This window comes from Schistocerca nitens, chromosome 2 (genome assembly GCF_023898315.1).
Source record: "Schistocerca nitens isolate TAMUIC-IGC-003100 chromosome 2, iqSchNite1.1, whole genome shotgun sequence".
NCBI lineage: Eukaryota > Metazoa > Arthropoda > Insecta > Orthoptera > Acrididae > Schistocerca > Schistocerca nitens.
Genome location: NC_064615.1, coordinates 979,315,282 through 979,334,885, shown reverse-complemented (window position 1 = coordinate 979,334,885; position 19,604 = coordinate 979,315,282). Strand labels below are relative to the sequence as shown.

The following is a 19,604-nucleotide window of genomic DNA, read 5'->3' as shown; positions in this document are numbered from 1 at the left end:
ATTATAAATAAAGTAAAACTTGCATCCCACAGTTAGAAGTTACAATCATCTGCAATATACAAATGCTAAACACAAACATAGCGAAATAATCCGTGAAGTGTGGAGAAACAACACCAATATCAATATAAACAAAATGTAAATAGTGTTAATAGCATAAATCAAATTAAAAAATAAAGTGCTTCAAAAAGGTGGAAATTGTCACCTACCATTCATTTCGATTCTAGTCACATTAATCAACCATTACCATAAGGTAACGACTATGTATCAACAACCACATCATATCCGTGAAGTGTGGAGAAACAACACCAATATCAATATAGCGCCTCTCTTATGCGACGGGCGCGAAATATGAACAGACATCATCTTTGAGACGTACAAACATGCCTACCAACTTGCGTTATTGTCGCACAATTCCTTCTTGGTGTTGTGATTTTCTTCCATCAGTATATTAAAGTAAAAAAAGGAAGTTAATGCTACAGTATTGCTGTACACGAGAGAGCCACATAATAATAAAAATGAAACACACGTGCATTCTGAGAGGGAGGTCCATGAAAGGCTTGCATCCAAGTCGTAAGCCCCTGCACAGGCATACGTTCAAACTCACTTAAATCTTGATAACCTGCCATTGTAGCAGCAGCAACCGATCTAACAACTGCGCCAGACAGATGTTGTCTTATATAGGCGTTGCCGACCGCAGAACCGTATTGAATGCTTCGAATGGCTCTGAGCACTATGGGACTTACCATCTATGGTCATCAGTCCCCTAGAACTTAGAACTACTTAAACCTAAATAACCTAAGGACAGCACACAACACCCAGTCATCACGAGGCAGAGAAAATTCCTGACCCCGCCGGGAATCGAACCAGGGAACCCGGGCGTTGAAAGCGAGAACGCTACCGCACGACCAGCACCGTATTCTGCCTTTTTACGTATCTCTGTATTTGAATACGCATCCCTATACCAGTTTCTTTGGCGCTTCAGTATATGCAAAACATAACTGAAATTTCGATTTCACTACCTTTGCTGATGTACTTGTTGTTTTTGCCAAATGCACTCAAACATGCCAATGTCGACAGAAGGGACCCTCCTACCACCGAAGGAGTTGCTGTTATGAGGTGTCTTGTTTGCATGAATATTTGCACTGATCTGTCTTTAAAAACTGATACAGTCCTAAGTCCAGTGAACGATAACTAACATCCAAAGAGATGGTATAATATAGAAAGGCAACACCGCGAACAGAGTGAAATAAATATAACAGCCCTCCACCATGCTTTTTGCAGGCAAAAGAAAGGGATGTAGTAAGTGATAGTGTGTAAGGAAGTTGCAAATAACTTCCGGCTGCTAGCGTTTAGCAGTTTAGCTAGAAAGAATATTACCTGTGAGTATACCGCATTGACAGTTTTATGTACATCGCATCTCGTTTGCCGAAAGCTTACACAAGACATGATGGCTAACGCGTCGGGTTTAGCATTAACACTTATTTTTGGCGCGGTGAAGACGTAATAAATTTATATCTGGCGCAAACTGTCGGCATACGGACAGATGCAGACAGTTCCGCAGATTTCCGTCGCGCAGGTTGCTACGTAATATGAGTTATTCAGTTTGATAATCGAAAAAAGCTTTTGACTCACGTATGTTGATCGACACATTGGTATCACGTTTGCAACCTCATTACGGAGACGTGGAGACTCTTCCTGAGGAAAAACTGTGGAATCTCTTTCACAGTTTTAACGCAGAGGCATTTGTCTTTCAAACGAGTATTACTTTGGAGATCGATCAGTTCTGTCTGCAGATACACAGGGGAAAACAGCTCAAAAACAGATGTAAGACTGTGTCCTCAAACGTTTAGAAAGCTGTAACTGTACTTCTCTCAACAGCAACATGGATTGTTCCAAATTCGTGTTTTCTTTAACGCCAGTGAGCTTAGGGAAATGGACGGTCTTAGCCAGACGTTGTTCCTTTCATAAAGCTGTTTACTTTTTAAATGAATCTACGCCGGCCGCGGTGGTCTCGCGGTTCTAGGCGCGCAGTCCGGAACCGTGCGACTGCTACGGTCGCAGGTTCGAATCCTGCCTCGGGCATGGATGTGTGTGATGTCGTTAGGTTTAAGTAGTTCTAAGTTCTAGGGGACTAATGACCACAGCAGTTGAGTCCCATAGTGCTCAGAGCCATTTTTTTTAAATGCATCTACTTTCACGAAGACAACAGAAATAAATTGCTTCTCACCTTGCAAGGTCTTACTGAAAGCAGTCTGCAGTCAATTATATTTAAAATTCAAGGTCTTCAATCCATTCTAAATTTTCTGATTTTCGTTCTGCTTTTCCTTTTTCCTCCAGGAAATCAACAATAGCGGATCTTAGATCGAAAACTCATTTCAATAATTTCCTTTGACTTAACCACTGTACTTTGCAGTAATGTATGAGAGTCCATACTCCTCGTTCAAGTCCATCAAAAACTGTTGCAGCTGATAATATAATAATGCGTGCAGAAAATTTATTATTCACACTATCATTTCCATCACGTGTTCCACACCTGCACGATTAATACAAAGTGCTTCTCGATGTACAGAGCAATGAATCCTGTACAGATCGTCTGTCGATCGTTATCATTTTTAGCTCTTTCATTGTCAACAAAATCTTTCAGTTGTATCTCCATTTTCATAGCAAATTTGCGGCACCCGTCGATTACTCGACTACGTAATAAATATTATTCTTGATTATGCGACTACGTAATAGATATTCTTCTCCTCTGTTTCCCACTCATTTCCAAACGGTTGCAACAGCAGATCACCAGAGGCCTCTTTTTGCACAAACAGCCACTGGTCCTGTTAGCTTGCTTTATACCACGAACAAGTAGCGATAGAAAGTAACCCTTACATCACGATTCTGAAGAATGGCGTGCAGATCAAATAAGCCACACCAAATGCTGGAAGAAAGTGTCCCATCGCACTGCCAAATGAAATGTTGCGCTATACCTAGACGGTCCGCGCGCAGCCGAGAAGTACCAAGTAGTGCCGAGACAGGCCGAACCTGGGGCCACACGCGTGCAACACGTGGACACGTGTGAAGTTTTGTACGTCGTGGTAGTCGAATGAAAGCCAAATACCCACCACAACAAGTAATAAGAACACGTGTTGGACATGTATTCCACAGGGAGATGAGTTGATCAGTTTCCGGTTCATGAAGTACGGTCGGCTACTGATTGAGCCACAACTGCATCCGCTCTTACACTTCCTGATCTGATTGAAACTGATGTTCACACATGTCTTTCTTCAGATCGCCAAAGATCCAGGCTGTATGGAGGATGTCGCAGTGTTTCCCAACCAAATTGCTGAATCATAACCTTTGCCTAATTCGCAACGTGGGGATGGATGTTATGATGCGACAAGATGATTGCGTCTGATAGCATTCCTGGGCACTTTGATTGCATCCGAGTTTTCGCAAAGTGCCTTCATAGCACTGCACATTGATTGTGGCTCCACACTCGAGGAATTCGATGAGCATAGGGCCCCTGCAGTCGAAGAAGGAAGTCGTCATGACCTTACAAGAAGTTGTATGAACGACATTGGATTTCATCGCCGGGGGGAGATGAGGGGTGTTTCCACTGTTGGCTTTGCCATTCGAACTCGAACTGTTGGAATGCTGTCAGGCAGAAACATCTTGATGCATGATAATGTCTGCCCCCACACTTGTAACCTCCCCACAAAAATAGTATAAATAATAATAATAATGAATATGATTCTAATTTTTTTTAGTGTAACCTCCCCACAAAATAAATAATAATATGAGTATGATTCTAATTTTAGTGCAACCCCAGAACAAAATTGGTTCCCATTTATAACCTCCCTACAGGAATTCATTCACATTTAACCTCCACACAAAATTTGTTTCCCATTTAATGTACCCACAAAATTCTTTTCTCATTTAATGTAAGCTCGAGACAGAAAAATTCCTAAACCTCGTAGTAAAAAATAAATTCAGTAACCTGGTAAATTTTGGACGACAGCAGTGCTGCGTCACGGCCCTGTAAGATCATGCCGAATAAAAAAAGGAATAATTCTTACCTCAATAAAGTCGCCAAATATCTGCTCTTACAATAAATTTTCCCGACACAGCTCTGTGCAATGCTGGCCGATAGATTTGTCATTTATGAAAGGAAGCAACTGATTTTTCTTTTGCAACAATCGGAATGATCGTGGATTGGAGAAATTAGTAAATTCTTTAAATTGAAATGAATGCTTGTAAAAAAATTGCTTTATATGACAAAGATTATTATTAGGACATTTTTAAAACATTTACATGGGAGTTCAGATACATTACTAGATATGCGCGAGGCTGCTTTTTACCTTATACAACAATACTCGGGCTCCGGCATCGCTGCACCGCGACCGGCCCAGCCAACACGATACACTATTCCAGGCCAGAGCAGACTGCAGACTAGACAAGCGCAGACAAGCAACTACTTACTGCTACAGCTACACAGTTCGTACTGCAGTCAACACTGCTCTCTGGTCAGAGATTCTCTTATACCTTTCCTATTGCAGGCAGCGCACGAGCAATATATCGAAATTACATCTGCTCGGACCTCTTACATAAAATTACACCTGCTCGGCCCTCTTACACACTGCCAACTGGACAAGGCTATGCGTAAGCGATATGCTTAAGAACGCTGCAACATCCTTCTTACAGCCCAGATGTATCACCGTGTTATTTTCACATCTTCGGCAACCTGAAATAAAACATGCGTGGACGTCGATTTCAGTAGGATGAGAAAGTGCAAGAGAGGATGTGGTTGTTGCTTCGTCAGCAGCCGGCCGCGTTCTGCGAATCAGAGATTAAGCATCTCGCCTCCTAGTGGAATAAATGTCTTAGCACATACGGTGATTACTTTTGAATGGAACCATTCCATGGTCCCATTGCAGTAGGTATTCGTTTTTCATTTGACTACCCGTCATAACGTAACGCTTATGTGTGACATTGTCCTTGTCGTGTGCAGCCTCTTTGGAATCTTAACTGAAACTGTGTTGCCCCTGAGTGATAGGCAGCTCGGCGCTCTTCCCATTTGGCTGTGTCCCATAGTTGTTGAAAGGCACAACGTCCCAATTTTGATGGCCAGTAGTGGAAGTAATCCTCGACAGCATATGCGTTTGCGTTTGCCGGCAGGTCGGATCGCGGCGCGCCACCTGATGGAGTGGCTGGTGGCGTGGGCGGTGGTGCTGGTGGGCGTGCTGGAGCACAGCGCCACCTCGCAGCTGCTGGCGCCTCGGCCGCCGCTCTCCCCGGAGGAGTTCGCTGAGCTGGTGGCCAACTCGAGCTACGTCAGCCGCTACTGCCACGCCACGCCCACTGCAGCGGCCGACAACTTCACGGCAGACCTGCCGCCCGATAATGACACAGAGGTGAGCCGCCATCCGACACACTTCCAACTCCTCACTGCTACTTAAAGAGGTTATCAGCACGAACACGGAGCTCGCTCTTTATTCGTGACCTTGACTGTTGCTCGGTAGTGGGGCAGCGAGAAACTCGTGGCTCAAATACTAGAACTTAAGAGCGATATCTGAATTTCTGTAACGCCCAGGTGACGTACACTATGTAATCAAAAGTGTCCGGACACCCCCAAAAACGTACGTTTTTCATATTAGATGCATTGTGCTGCCACCTACCGCCAGGTACTCCATATCAGCCACCTCAGTAGTCATTAGACATCGTGAGAGAGCAAAATGGGGCGCTCCGCGGAACTCACAGACTTCGAACGCGGTCAGGCGATTGGGTGTCACTTTTGTCATACGTCTGTACACGAGATTTCCACACACCTGAACGTCCCTAAGTCCACTGTTTCCGATGTGATAGTGAAGTGGAAACGTCAAGGGACAGGTACAGCACAAAAGCGTACAGGCCGACCTCGTCTGTTGACTGGCAGAGAGCCGGCCGGTGTGACCGAGCGGTTCTAGGCGCTTCAATCTGGAACCGCGCGCCCGGTACGGTCGCAGGTTCGAATCCTGCCTCGGGAATGGATGTGTTTGATGTCCTTAGGTTAGTTAGGTCTAAGTATTTGTAAGTTCTAGGGGACTCATGACCTCAGATCTTAAGTCCCATAGTTGTTGTTGTGGTCTTCAGTCCTGAGACTGGTTTGATGCAGCTCTCCATCCTACTCTATCCTGTGCAAGCTTCTTCATCTCCCAGTACCTACTGCAACCTACATCCTTCTGAATCTGCTTAGTGTATTCATCTCTTGGTCTCCCCCTACGATTTTTACCCTCCACGCTGCCCTCCAATACTAAGTTGGTGATCCCTTGATGCCTCAGAACATGTCCTACCAACAGATCCCTTCTTCCAGTCAAGTTGTGCCACAAACTCCTCTTCTCCCCAATCCTATTCAGTACCTCCTCATTAGTTATGTGATCTACCCATCTAATCTTCAGCATTCTTCTGTAGCACCACATTTCGAAAGCTTCTATTCTCTTCTGGTCCAAACTATTTACCGTCCATGTTTCACTTCCATACATGGCTACACTCCATACAAATACTTTCAGAAATGACTTCCTGACACTTAAATCTATACTCGATGTTAACAAATTTCTCTTCTTCAGAAACGCTTTCCTTGCCATTGCCAGTCTACATTTTATATCCCCTCTACTTCGACCATCATCAGTTATTTTTCTCCCCAAATAGCAAAACTCCTTTACTACTTTAAGTGTCTCATTTCCTAATCTAATACCCTCAACATCACCCGACTTAATTCGACTACATTCCATTATCCTCGTTTTGCTTTTGTTGATGTTCATCTTATATCCTCCCTTCAAGACACCATCCATTCCGTTCAACTGCTCTTCCAAGTCCTTTGCTGTCTCTGACAGAATTACAATGTCATCGGCGAACCTCAAAGTTTTTATTTCTTCTCCATGGATTTTAATACCTACTCCGAATTTTTCTTTTGTTTCCTTTACTGCTTGCTCAATATACAGATTGAATAACATCGGGGAGAGGCTACAACCCTGTCTTACTCCCTTCCCAACCACTGCTTCCCTTTCATGCCCCTCGACTTTTATAACTGCCATCTGGTTTCTGTACAAATTGTAAATAGCCTTTCGCTCCCTGTATTTTACCCCTGCCACCTTTAGAATTTGAAAGAGAGTATTCCAGTCAACATTGTCAAAAGCTTTCTGTAAGTCTACAAATGCTAGAAACGTAGGTTTGCCTTTCCTTAATCTTTCTTCTAAGATAAGTTGTAAGGTCAGTATTGCCTCACGTGTTCCAGTATTTCTACGGAATCCAAACTGATCGTCCCCGAGGTCGGCTTCTACTAGTTTTTCCATTCGCCTGTAAAGAATTCGTGTTAGTATTTTGCAGCTGTGGCTTATTAAACTGATTGTTCGGTAATTGTCACATCTGTCAACACCTGCTTTCTTTGGGATCGGAATTATTATATTCTTCTTGAAGTCTGAGGGTATTTCGCCTGTTTCATACATCTTGCTCACCAGATGGTAGAGTTTTGTCAGGACTGGCTCTCCCAAGGCCGTCAGTAGTTCCAATGGAATGTTGTCTACTCCGGGAGCCTTGTTTCGACTCAGGTCTTTCAGTGCTCTGTCAAACTCTTCACGCAGTATCGTATCTCCCATTTCATCTTCATCTACATCCTCTTCCATTTCCATAATATTGTCCTCAAGTACATCGCCATTTTTTTGACTGACAGAGACCGCCGACAGTTGAAGTGGGTCGTAATGTGTAATAGGCAGACATCTATCCAGACCATGACACAGAAATTCCAAACTGCATCAGGATCCCCTGCAAGTACTATGACAGTTAGGCGGGAGGTGAGAAAACTTGGATTTCATGGTCGAGCGGCTGACCATAGGTCACACATCAAGCCGCTAAATGCCAAACGACGCCCCGCTTGGTGTAACGAGCGTAAACACTGGACAGTGGAAAAACGTTGCCTAGAGTGACGAATTACGGTACGCAATGTGGCGATCCGATGGCAGGGTGTGGGTATGGTGAATGCCCGGTGAACGTCATCGCCCAGCGTGTGTAGTGCCAACAGTAAAATTCGGAGGCGGTGGTGTTATGGTGTGGTCGTGTTTTCCATGGAGGGGGATTACACCCTTGTTATTTTCCGTGGCACTATCACAGGACAGCCCTATATTGATGTTTTAAGCATCTTGTCGCTTCTCACTGTTGAAGAGCAATTCGGGCATGGTGATTGCATCTTTCAACACGGCCGAGCACCTGTTCATAATGCAGGGCCTGTGGCGGAGTGGTTACACGACAATAACATCCCTGCAATGGACTGGCCTGCACAGAGTCCTGACCTGAATACTACAGAACACCTTTGGGATGTTTTGGAACGCCGACTTCGTGCCAGGCCTCACCGACCGACATCGATACCTCTCCTCAGTGCAGCACTCCGTGAAGAATGAACTCCCATTCCCCAAGAAACCTTCCAGCATCTGATTGAACGTATGCCTGCGAGAGCGGGCTAAGGGTGGGCAAACACCGTATTGTATTCCAGCATTACCGAGGGAGGTCGCCACGAACTTGTAAATTATTTTCAGCCAGGTGTCCGGATACTTTTGATCACATGGTGCAGTACGCATACGCCCAAGTGTAATGCGGAATTCACCGCGGGCTGTCACGAGAGATGGTCTGTCAGTATGAAAGTAGGCGGGGAATATTGTATTGTCAGTAGTGACGCAGTAACGGCAGAATAGGGCAGTGAGGAGAGTTCAGATACTTAGGAGTTGGACTAGTCTTTGAATGTCACCTGATTAATAAGCCAACAGGGACGTTTCAATCCTTCTAAAGCCGCCCAAGTCGACTTAAGCTGATGTGATCGTGAAGTGTAAATGCGAAGGAGCACCCACTGCTAAGCCGAGACTAGGCAGATCTGATGTACTGATGGACAGGGCCGGTCGAGCATTGTGGAGGGTGGTTATAAGAATTAGTACGAAATTAGTGGAAGAGATCGCAGATGAACTTCAAAGTGCTTCGAGCTATCCAGCTAGGGAGTTAAAATGAACGGGGTGCAAAGGTCGAGCAGCACCTCGTAATCCACTCGTTTCTTTAGTCAGTGCTAAGCGACGATTGATAAGCTGTAAAGCGTAAGTCCACTGGACAGTGAATGATTAGAAACGAGAAATTTGTATTGATGAGTCACGCTCTAACCTGTGGCAATCTGAAGGAAGAGTTTGGGTTTGGTGAGTGGCTGGAGCACGTTACCTGCCATGTGTAAGTGCCAACAGTGAAGTACAGAGTGGGTAGTGTTACGATATGGGGGTGTGTTCGTGGCTATGGTGTGGTCCCCACATTTCGATTGAGAAAACTCAGTATACCGAAGGACATGAACACATTTTACAGCATTTTGTGTTGTCTATAGCAGAGGAGCTGTTCGGGGACGATGATTGATTGTATCAGATTGACAAACATCTCTGTCATAAAGCAGCGTTTCTGAAATGGACCAACCTGCCCAGTCTCGACCTGAATCCAACAGAACACATCTGGGATGAGTTGGAACGTCGACTTCGCTACAGACCAGCGCCCAGCATCACTACCTACTCTGGTTTCTACTCTTGAAGAAGAATGGGCTGCCAGTTCTCCACAGGCTGTCAGACGGTGGACGCACCTCATATTAATCTCCGCTAATATCTATCCGCGTACTTTTCTCAGGTATCTCGTAATATACTCGTAGCGGAAAGGAAGTCGGCAAAGTGTGATAATGGATGACCTGCTTGGAAAAAGCACAGCTTGCACCCGTCTACAAGAAGGGTAGTAGAAGTGATCGCCAAAACTACCGTCCAATATGCTTGACATCGATTTGTTGTAGAATCTTAGAACATATTCTGAGCTTAAACATAGTGAAGTGTGTTGAACAGAATAACCTCCTCAGTGCCAGCCAGCACGGATTTCGAAAACATCGGTCATGTGAAACCCAATTCGCACTTTTCTCACATGACACACTGAAAGGTTTGGATCAAGGCAACCAGGTAGATGCGATATTTTTTGATTTCCGAAAAGCATTTGACTCAGAACCGCCACCTACGCTTATGGTCAAAAATACGATCATATGGGGTAACAACTGAAATTTGTGACTAGACTGAAGAATTTTTGGGAGGGACGACGCAGCATGTTATCATGGATGGAGAGTCATCATCGGATGTAGAAGTAACTTCGGGTGTGCCCCAGAGAAGTGTGTTGCGACCCTTGCTGTACATATTGTATATTATTGATCTTGCAGACAATATTGATAAAAAAATCAGGCTCTTCGCAGATGATGCAGTTATCTATAATTAAGTATTATCTAAAAGAAGCAGCATAAATGTTCAGTCAGATCTTGATAAGATTTCAACGTTGTGCATAGTTTGGTAACTTGCTCTAAGTGTTCAGAAATGTAAAACTTTGCAGTTCACAAAACGAAAAAACGTAGTATCCTATGACTGTAATATCAATGAGTCACTGTTAGAATCGGCCAACTCATACAAATATCTGTGTGTAACGCTTTGTAGGGATGTGAAGTGAAATGATCATATAGGTTCCGTTGTGGCTAACGTAGGTGGTAGACTTCGGTTTATTGGTAGAATACTGTGGAAGTGCAATCAGTGTACAAAGGAGATTGCTTACAAATCAATCATGCGACCAGTTCTAGAATATTGCTCAAGTGAGTGCGACCCGTACCAGATGGGACTAACGGGCTATATTAAATGTATACAGAGAAGGGCAGCACGAATGGTCACAGGTTTGTTCAATTCATGGGAGAGTGTCACAGAGATACTGAAGGAACTGAATTGGAAAACTCATGAAGGTAGACGTAAACTACCCGAGAAAGTCTGTTAACACAGTTTCAAGAACAGGCTTTAAATGATTAGACTAGGAATATATTACAACTCCCTACGTATCGATCATATAGGGATCGTGAGTATAAGAGTAGAATAATTACTGCACGCAGAGAGGTATCCAGACAATAATTCCTCCCGATCTCCGTATGTGAGTGGAAGAGGAAGAAACCCTAATAACTGGCACAATGGGACGTACCCTCTGCCATGCACCCTACGGTGGTTTTCAGAGTATATATGTAGATATAGATGTAGAAAACTACATGCATGATAAATACACATTTGATAAATACATTTCATGACATTTTGGTCTATCATTTTCATTCTCTGTTGTTTACAAACAACGAAGTATCAGACAATAGCCACACTTTTCTTTCGTTGAGAACGTATCTACATGCAAAATTGTCATATGCTTTAATCAGTTTACGGAAGCAATTTATTGAACATAGTATGGTAGCAATTTCTTAGACATTAGTTGGAAAATATTGTGCTGATTATTGCGATGTGGGTAAAGTAGGTGGTAGACTTTCGATGGTAGACTTTCGATGAATTCAATAGAAGACCTCTTTGTAAGTCTATTATCAAAATTTGTTTTACGTTCCAGCTTCCGTTTTAATTTTTTTAACGGCACATCTGACTATAATCCTGAACTTAATTTCGTAATTGAACTTCTTAGGTTTATATGAAACCTAGATAATTTAACGTAAAAAAAGACGACAAGAGAAAGAAATGCATCCATTTTTGCAATTTTTGCACGCCAGTGTCCAGAAATTATAAGAGGTGTGAAAACAAGCATTCCCATTTCAAATGGTTGTAAGAGTGAACAAGAAATACTTCATTAATGTCCGATTGCATTAGCTTGGTAACTTACTTCATAACACCAAACCGCGCAAATTCCTAATAAAATTAAAAAGTAGTAGCTTGAAATTACCGTAGCTGGACCTATGCCGGCTTATTCTCAGTTTGTCCACTAGAATATGCGTCCTCTATGTTAACACTCGTAGAACGTCTACCTTCGTCGTCGTAGTTGTGTAACAAACAGAACTCGAATGTCAATAGTCTTACGAGCTGTGGGAACTTCGAGACTCTCTGTGCCAGATCGCTGCCACCGGGTCCTGTCCAACTGCACATCTTGCCTGCAGTTATGCGAAAGTACGATGACTAGTGTACGAGAAAGACTGGAGTCTGAGATGACCAGCTCTGGTTATGTGTCGCTTACAACCGCGGGGCCACTTTCACACGAGAGCTGCTTGTTTGCGACCGGTATAAAGGAGAAAGAGCTCGGTCAACTAAGACCAAAAAAGGTTGGAACTGGGGGAAAGAATTCGTGTAGTCACAAGTTTTTGTACAGTGGCAGGGAGAAGTGTCATGAACAACATACTAAACATGCTGACTGTTGGTGTGTGAGCATGGGGTGGGATTGTTTTTAAATGTCCTTTTTTTTTTAGGTTTTTCTTGAAAATGTCGAAAGCCACTGCATCTGGTTAACGTGTTCCCCAGTACGAAAGTAGACTAGACTAAAGTTTCTACAAAAATGGTCCTATCAATTTTTTCTCTAGGACTAGTATTTTCTGCGTTGCAGATGTAAAAATCTCAGATTATTAAAAAAAGCATTTTAATCGGGTAAAATTAAAGTATAATATTAAATGATGTTGATTGAGAACAAATGTTAAATGTTTGTACCACATCTAACACATGCAGTACAGGCGTTTTGAGGGATAAATAATTGTGTTCTGAGGGTGGAAAAACAGGGGTGAAGATTGGAAATGTGAGGGTAAGTAGCTCGCCTGATTATGGTCACGCACTTTCCCAGTCTACAAAATGAAGAGCGAGTGGGTGATTTCCCACTCTGTCTACCCCTCAACGTCACAAAAGGCAACTACAGGGTCTTTCACAAAGTCATATCGACCCTTTCGCAGCTCGCCTTATAAATCACTGGCGTTACAGTGTGCAGCCAGGCCCAAGGGTGTTTATTTTCCACAGAAGGCATAACATTACACAGAATACAGATATGAATTAGTAAATATACCAACGCATGAAAAGGATATGGATAAAAGCCAGGTAAATCTGTTCTCGTCGCGCGGTATTAGCCGAGCGGTCTCAGGTGCTGCAGTCATGGACTGTGCGGCTGGTCCCGGCGGAGGTTCGAGTCCTCCCTCGGGCATAGGTGTGTGTGTTTGTCCTTAGGATAATTTAGGTTATGTAGCGTGTAAGCTTAGGGACTGATGACCTTAGCAGTTAAGTCCCATAAGATTTCGCACACATTTAGACATCGGTTCTCAAATGCTAGAGCGAAACTGATTCTTAGTCTTCATGTATGGCAGCGTAGTATTCTTCTGTGAAAAGCAACTTTCCCCACAACGAGTGCTGCTCCCTTTTGAATTTGGAGACATACTACATGTCCCCAGTCCTTAATAAACTGAAAACAACTCCACTTAACATGAGTTCAGCGAAATTACTTTGTCTACACACATGAGAGAACTGGCCGGGAAATGCTGGGAACGATTAATCTGTATGTCAGCTGAAAAGTGAGCAGCACTATTAATATTAGAAGTTGCCTTTCCCGGAAAAACGTTACAGATGCCGTACAGAAGGATTACGAATCAATTGCCCTCATGCATTCTAGAACAGTGTACAGAGATTTACGTAGATTCTGTACGTATACGTTTCTTGCCTAAGTATTAGTAGTAATTCATATCCGTATTCCATGAGATGTTAACGCACTTTGCGGCGTATCTGCATGCTATGTCGCCAGTAATTCATAAGGCATGCTGTTGTTACTCTTTGGGACGTAGTGTGGTAGAGAATATGGGGAATTTCCTGCTTACTCTTCATTTTGCCGATCTATGGCTTTGAGCACTATAGGACTTAACATCTGAGGTCATCAATCCCCTAGAACTTAGAACTACTCAAACCTAACTAACATAAGGACACCACACACATCCATGCCCGAGTCAGGATTCGAAACCTGCGACCGGAGCGGTCGCACGGTTCCAGACTGAAGTCCCTAGAGCCGCTCGATCACACCGGCCGGCTGCCGATCTATGAAGGACAGAAGTGCATGACCACAATCCGGAAAACTACCTTCTTTCACTCTTCTAATTTCTCCCCTGTCTTTCCAGCATGTTACACCCCCAAACACAATTTCTCCCTTAATTCGGTTCTACTGCATTTAGACATGGTACAAAAAATTAATATTCGTTCTCAATACACATTATTTAACAATATACTTTAATTTTTTTAACACTCCGCGGTTTTTCCATCGCCTGCAATACAGAAACTGTAGTCCTGGAACCATTTGTATAGGAAATCTAAAGTAGTTTAATTTTGTACTGGGAAATATTTTCTCTAGAAGCCGCGATTTTTGAGACAGAAAAGAAAAACATAAAAATGTGACATTTAAACGCCCCACCGGTCAGGATGTTTACTATATTATTCTGTAGACTCCCCCTACCACTTTACGTGTACTACACTAATTTTTCCCCTAATTTTCCTTCGTTGACTGAACTGTAAAGTATGCGGAAGCGTCCAGACTGGAAGACCATCAGGCAACTTCTATGGCTGATGGGAACAAATTCACTAGGAAAGCTCTGACACCTGCAGTGTATTCCGTACCATAACTGATTTTCCTTTCTTCTCTTTTTTGTTTTTGTGTCACCAATCTCCTACCTAGTTTGGTGCAGTCCGCCAGGGCTTCCTCTCCTGCGCAAATTTCTTCAACTCACAGTAACATTTACATTTAGCGCCCTCAATTATTTGTTAGATATAATCCAATGCGATTCTTCCCCTACAGATTTTACTCCGCACAGCTCCCTCGAGGACCCTGTAAATTAAACTATGACGTCCTAACACATGTTCGCCGGCCGCGGTGGCCGTGCGGTTCTAGGCACTTCAGTCCGGAACCGCGTGACTGCTACGGTCGCAGGTTCGAATCCTGCCTCGGGCATGGATGTGTGTGATGTCCTTAGTTAGGTTTAAGTAGTTCTAAGTTCTAGGGGACTGATGACCTCAGATGTTGAGTCCCATAGTGCTCAGAGCCATTTGAACCATTTGAACACATGTTCTATCATATTGTCTCACCTTCTTGCCAATGTTTTCCACATTTTCCTTTCCTTGGCGAGTTTGCATAGAGCCTCCTCATTCCTTAATTATCAGTCAACCCGATTTTCAACATTCTTCTGTAGCACCACATCTGAGACGCTTACATTCTCTTCTTTTCCCATAGTCCATGATTCACCTTCATACAACACAGCGTTCCAAACGTATATTCTCATTAATTTCCACGTCAAATTAAGGACAATACTTGATACTAGTAAACTTATTTTGGTCATGAATGCTCTCTTGGCCTTTGCTGGCCTGGGTTTTATGTTCTTTCTTCGTTCGTCGTGCGTCATTTTGCTTCAAGGTAGCAGAATTCTTTCAGTTCTACTTCATGGTCCTTGCTATCATCTCGCTGTTCAGGCACAGAGCCATGCGTCGATGGGAAGATGAGGGGCTGGAAGTGACACATAACAAGCCCCGTCTAGTAAAGCACACAACGTCCGTGGTGTATCTCCTTCTAGCCACGAAGACGGTACGAAGTTCTCCTTTCCCGTCTTAGCATAGCCCACAGTCCTATGACGCACGGCATCTTGCTCTGGCGCTTGTGGCGAACAGATCACTGTGCGCCATATTTTATTAGACTGCGATTTATTTTCAGATCAAAGGGCAGCGACAGCTTTGTCGACAAATTTACCCACTATTTTAAGTAACGTTTAAACGAGTTTGGTGGGAGTTTTAAGGTTTTGTGATTTCTCCAACTTGTTTCCTAAAATTTTAGGGAGATGTTCTTAATGTGTTTACAGGGTGACTGGCTCACCCATGTTTTTGTAAGTTGTCAGCCAGTCACGTTTCCCTGTGTGTTCCTGTGGCTCTTTCTCCACTGTCTTGAGGCGTATGAGATAGAGTGTGTGGGTCAAGGCTAGTGAGGTGGGAGTGAGTGACTGAGCGTCATTTTATAGGCTTCCTCCTCACTGCATGGCAACAATTTTAGTCATTTTATCCACATTTGTTTCTTTTAATATGTGTAAGGGTGCTGAAAAACTCGCCGTTGAGCACCTGTAAGCTCCAAACACAGACACACGCACACACGCGCGCGCGCACACACACACACACACACACACACACACACACACACACACACACTACAAAAAGATACGGCCAAACTTTCAGGAAACATTCCTCACACATAAAGAAAGAAAATATGTTATGTGGACATGTGTCCTGAAACGCTTACTTTCCATGTTAGAGCTCATTTTATTACTTCTCTTCAAATCACATTAATCCGAATAGAAACACACAGCAACAGAACGTACCAGCGTGACTTCAAACACTTTGCTACAGGAAATGTTCAAAATGTCCTCTGTTAGCGAGGATACATGCATCCACCCTCCATCGCATGGAATTCCTGATGCGCTGATGCAGCCCTGGAGAATGGCGTATTGTATCACAGCCGTCCACAATACGAGCACGAAGAGTCTCTACATTTGGTACCGGATTTGCGTAGACAAGAGCTTTCAAATGCCCCCATAAATGAAAGTCAAGAGGGTTGAGGTCAGGAGATCGTGGAAGCCATGGAATTGGTCCGTCTCTACCAATCCATCGCTCACCGAATCTGTTGTTGAGAAGTGTACGAACACTTCGATTGAAATGTGCAGGAGCTCCATCGTGCATGAACCACATGTTGTGTCGTACTTGTAAAGGCACATGTTCTAGCAGCACAGGTAGAGTATCCCGTATGAAATCATGATAACGTGCTCCATTGAGCGTAGGTGAAAGAACATGGGGCCCAATCAAGGCATCACCAACAATGCCTGCCCAAACGTTCACAGGAAATCTGTGTTGATGACGTGATTGCACTATTGCGTGCGGATTCTCGTCAGCCCACACATGTTGATTGTGAAAATTTACAATTTGATCACGTTGGAATGAAGCCTCATCCGTAAAGAGAACATTTGCACTGAAATGAGGATTGACACATTGTTGGATGAACCATTCGCAGAAGTGTACCTGTGGAGGAGACTTAACAGTCTTAACTCCTTTCTAATCTGAGCACATCTTCCATTATTACTTTTTCTTCTTGGTTCATGCACATTTTTTTCAGTAATCTGTCTTTCGCTACAGCTTATACCAGTTATATACATTGGTCTATTTCGGACATCTTGCGCCATTTGACACTGTCAAATGCTTTTTCTGGTCGTCAAGTCCTATGAAGCTGTTTGTACTGTTCTCAGGTCTCTAGCCGGGTGCAGTCGTTTTGAAACCACGATATTTCAACAGCATTCCTTGACGTCATCTTCAGGTGAAGATGTTAATTCGCCGGGAAAGCCTAAGATCTCCTAAGAAGCTGTCTTGATTTTTCTTAAATTCTGTTTTTATGATCAAATGGAATGTTAGAAATGCCTCTCTTTTACTAAAGCCACTTTTTTCTATATTTTTTCCTTGTTAACAATATGATGCATGAGGTGTTAAGCTGATTGTGCGATAATTGTTGCACTTACCTGCTCTTGCTATCTTTGGGATTGTGTAGATGATCTTTTTCCTAACGTCTGCAGTCTCAAAGATTCTACAAACCAACTTTAATAGGCGATTTGTTGCCGCTTTCCCACAATGATTATAGAAGTTCCGAATGTATGTTACTTGTGCATTCCTCCTCATTTGATCGCAAGGCCATGAACACGATGCTCTGTGGCCTCGGTAGGTGAGCCGGCCGCTGTGGCCGAGCGGTTCTCGGCGCTTCAGTTCCGAACCGCGCTGGTCTAACGGTCGCAGGTTCGAATCCTGCCTCGGGGATGGATGTGTGTGATTTCATTAGGTTAGTTTGGTTTAAGTAGTTCTAAGTCTAGGAGACTGATGACCTCATATGTTAAGTCCCATAGTGCTTAGAACCATTTGAACCTCGATGGGTGATGGTTTCGGTCACGGGTTTGTATCCGAATTTTGTTTTTATCTTGGAACACCAAAAGGTCTCCACTGTTTTCGATGTACAGGAGAGAAATGAACAGCAGATGGAAATGTGTGTCTGAAACTGTCAGCCACCAAGACAGCAGAGCATCGCATTCAAATGAAGCAAGGCCTGCCACCATAGCACGTAGCTCCATCTTCTCCACTGGCGATCGTGGCAACCAGTCGTGATCACTGAATAACAAACAACATTGCGAGACGTTCCGCCTACGGTCCGTCAGCGTGACACCTTTGCTGTCGAAGGGGTGGGCTAGTGGCAGGAAGCTGGCGTCTATAACGTTTACCTCTGCAGCGCCACTGGATGACTTTACTTGATTTTTTTCCTCAAGACACTCTCTACAAGCACCCGAAGTTTGTAGCAACATTTCTGGGACAATATTCGAGTGTCACTCCAAAAGAAATGCACACTATTTTTTTTTTAAATCCATCTTTTATTCTACATGTTTGAAAGTTTTACTGTGTGTAGATACATCCTTTAGGAACAATATTTTCATTTCTCCACATAATTTTCATCCCTCTCAACTGCTTTACACCATCTTGGAACCAGCGTCTGTATACCGGCACGGTAAAATTCTGGACCAACCTGTTGCAGCCACTGTTTAGTAGTGTGCACAAGGGAGTCATCATCTTCAAACCTTGATCCATGAAGAGAGTCTTTCAGTTTCCCAAAGAGATGATAGTCACATGGCGCCAGGTCAGGACTGTAAGGCGGGTCTTTCAGTGTTGTCCATCAGAGTTTGTGAGCCACTGTCAACATCCTGGGAACCCACCTGGCACAAACCTTTTTTAACGCCAACACTTTCAGTATTGTGCAAACACTTCCTTCCCCTATTCCAACGTAGCGTGAAAATTCGTTCACTGTGATGCGCCTGTCAGCAGTCACCAATTCGTTAACTCTCTGCACATTGTCTGCAGTGTGTGCAGTACGAGGCCTGCCGCTGCGAGGACAATCCTCAATATTGCCGTACCAACTTTCATCACGTAACCTCCTTGCCCACCGATTAACTGTACTGCGATCGACAGCAGCATCTCCATACATCTTTTTCAACCTCTTGTGGATGTTTCCCACTGTCTCGTTTTCACAGCACAGGAATTCTAAGACAGTACGTTGCTTCTGACGAACGTCAAGTGTAGCAGTCATCTTGAAGACATGTTGTGACAGCGCCACTCACGGGAACAGGTTGAACTAAGTTTGAAAACAAGCGGGAAGGATGTATCTACACACTGTAAAACTTTCACACATGCAGAAAGAAAACTGTATTTTTACAAAAATAGTGTGAATTTATTTTGTAGTGACCCTCGTATATACAGGGTGAAGAAAAATTCCCGTACTCGGACTTCGCAGTGCGATTCCTCACATACTAGAATACAAAAATGGCTACTAAAAGACTTCGATTTGCGTGTATTTCGCACAGTAAACGCCCGTTAAAATTTAGTAACCTGGAAATACTATTATCATATAATGGTAACAAACTTTGTCAGGAAACAGATGTAACGCTGTACAGTTGGTGCAGTGGATAGCATTTTGGGTTAGCTCGCAGGAGATCAAGGGTTCGGTTCTGGCACGAGGCGTATTTCTTTTCACTTGCTAAATGTAGTTTGCGTGGTACAGTAACTGGCGTCTTAATCGTCATACAGCGATTACAGTGGCTTTTATACAAAACATTTGCAGTTAGGTACTACGAATACAGGAATGGAAGTGTTCATCGATCAGCTTTTAAAGAAACTTTTTGCACTTAATGGACGCTAATTGTTTCCCACCACTGCATCTACTTG

General features: G+C 43.6%; 1 protein-coding gene across 1 annotated transcript in view; it reads left to right on the top strand.

Moving 5' to 3' along the window:
• LOC126235485 (uncharacterized) overlaps positions 1–19,604 on the top strand; it is a 329,377-nt gene that overhangs the window by 279,948 nt on the left and 29,825 nt on the right. Inside the window, exon 2 of the mRNA XM_049944206.1 lies at positions 5,164–5,399. Coding sequence (XP_049800163.1) covers positions 5,164–5,399 — 236 coding nt within the window. The remainder of the gene's footprint in view (positions 1–5,163; positions 5,400–19,604) is intronic.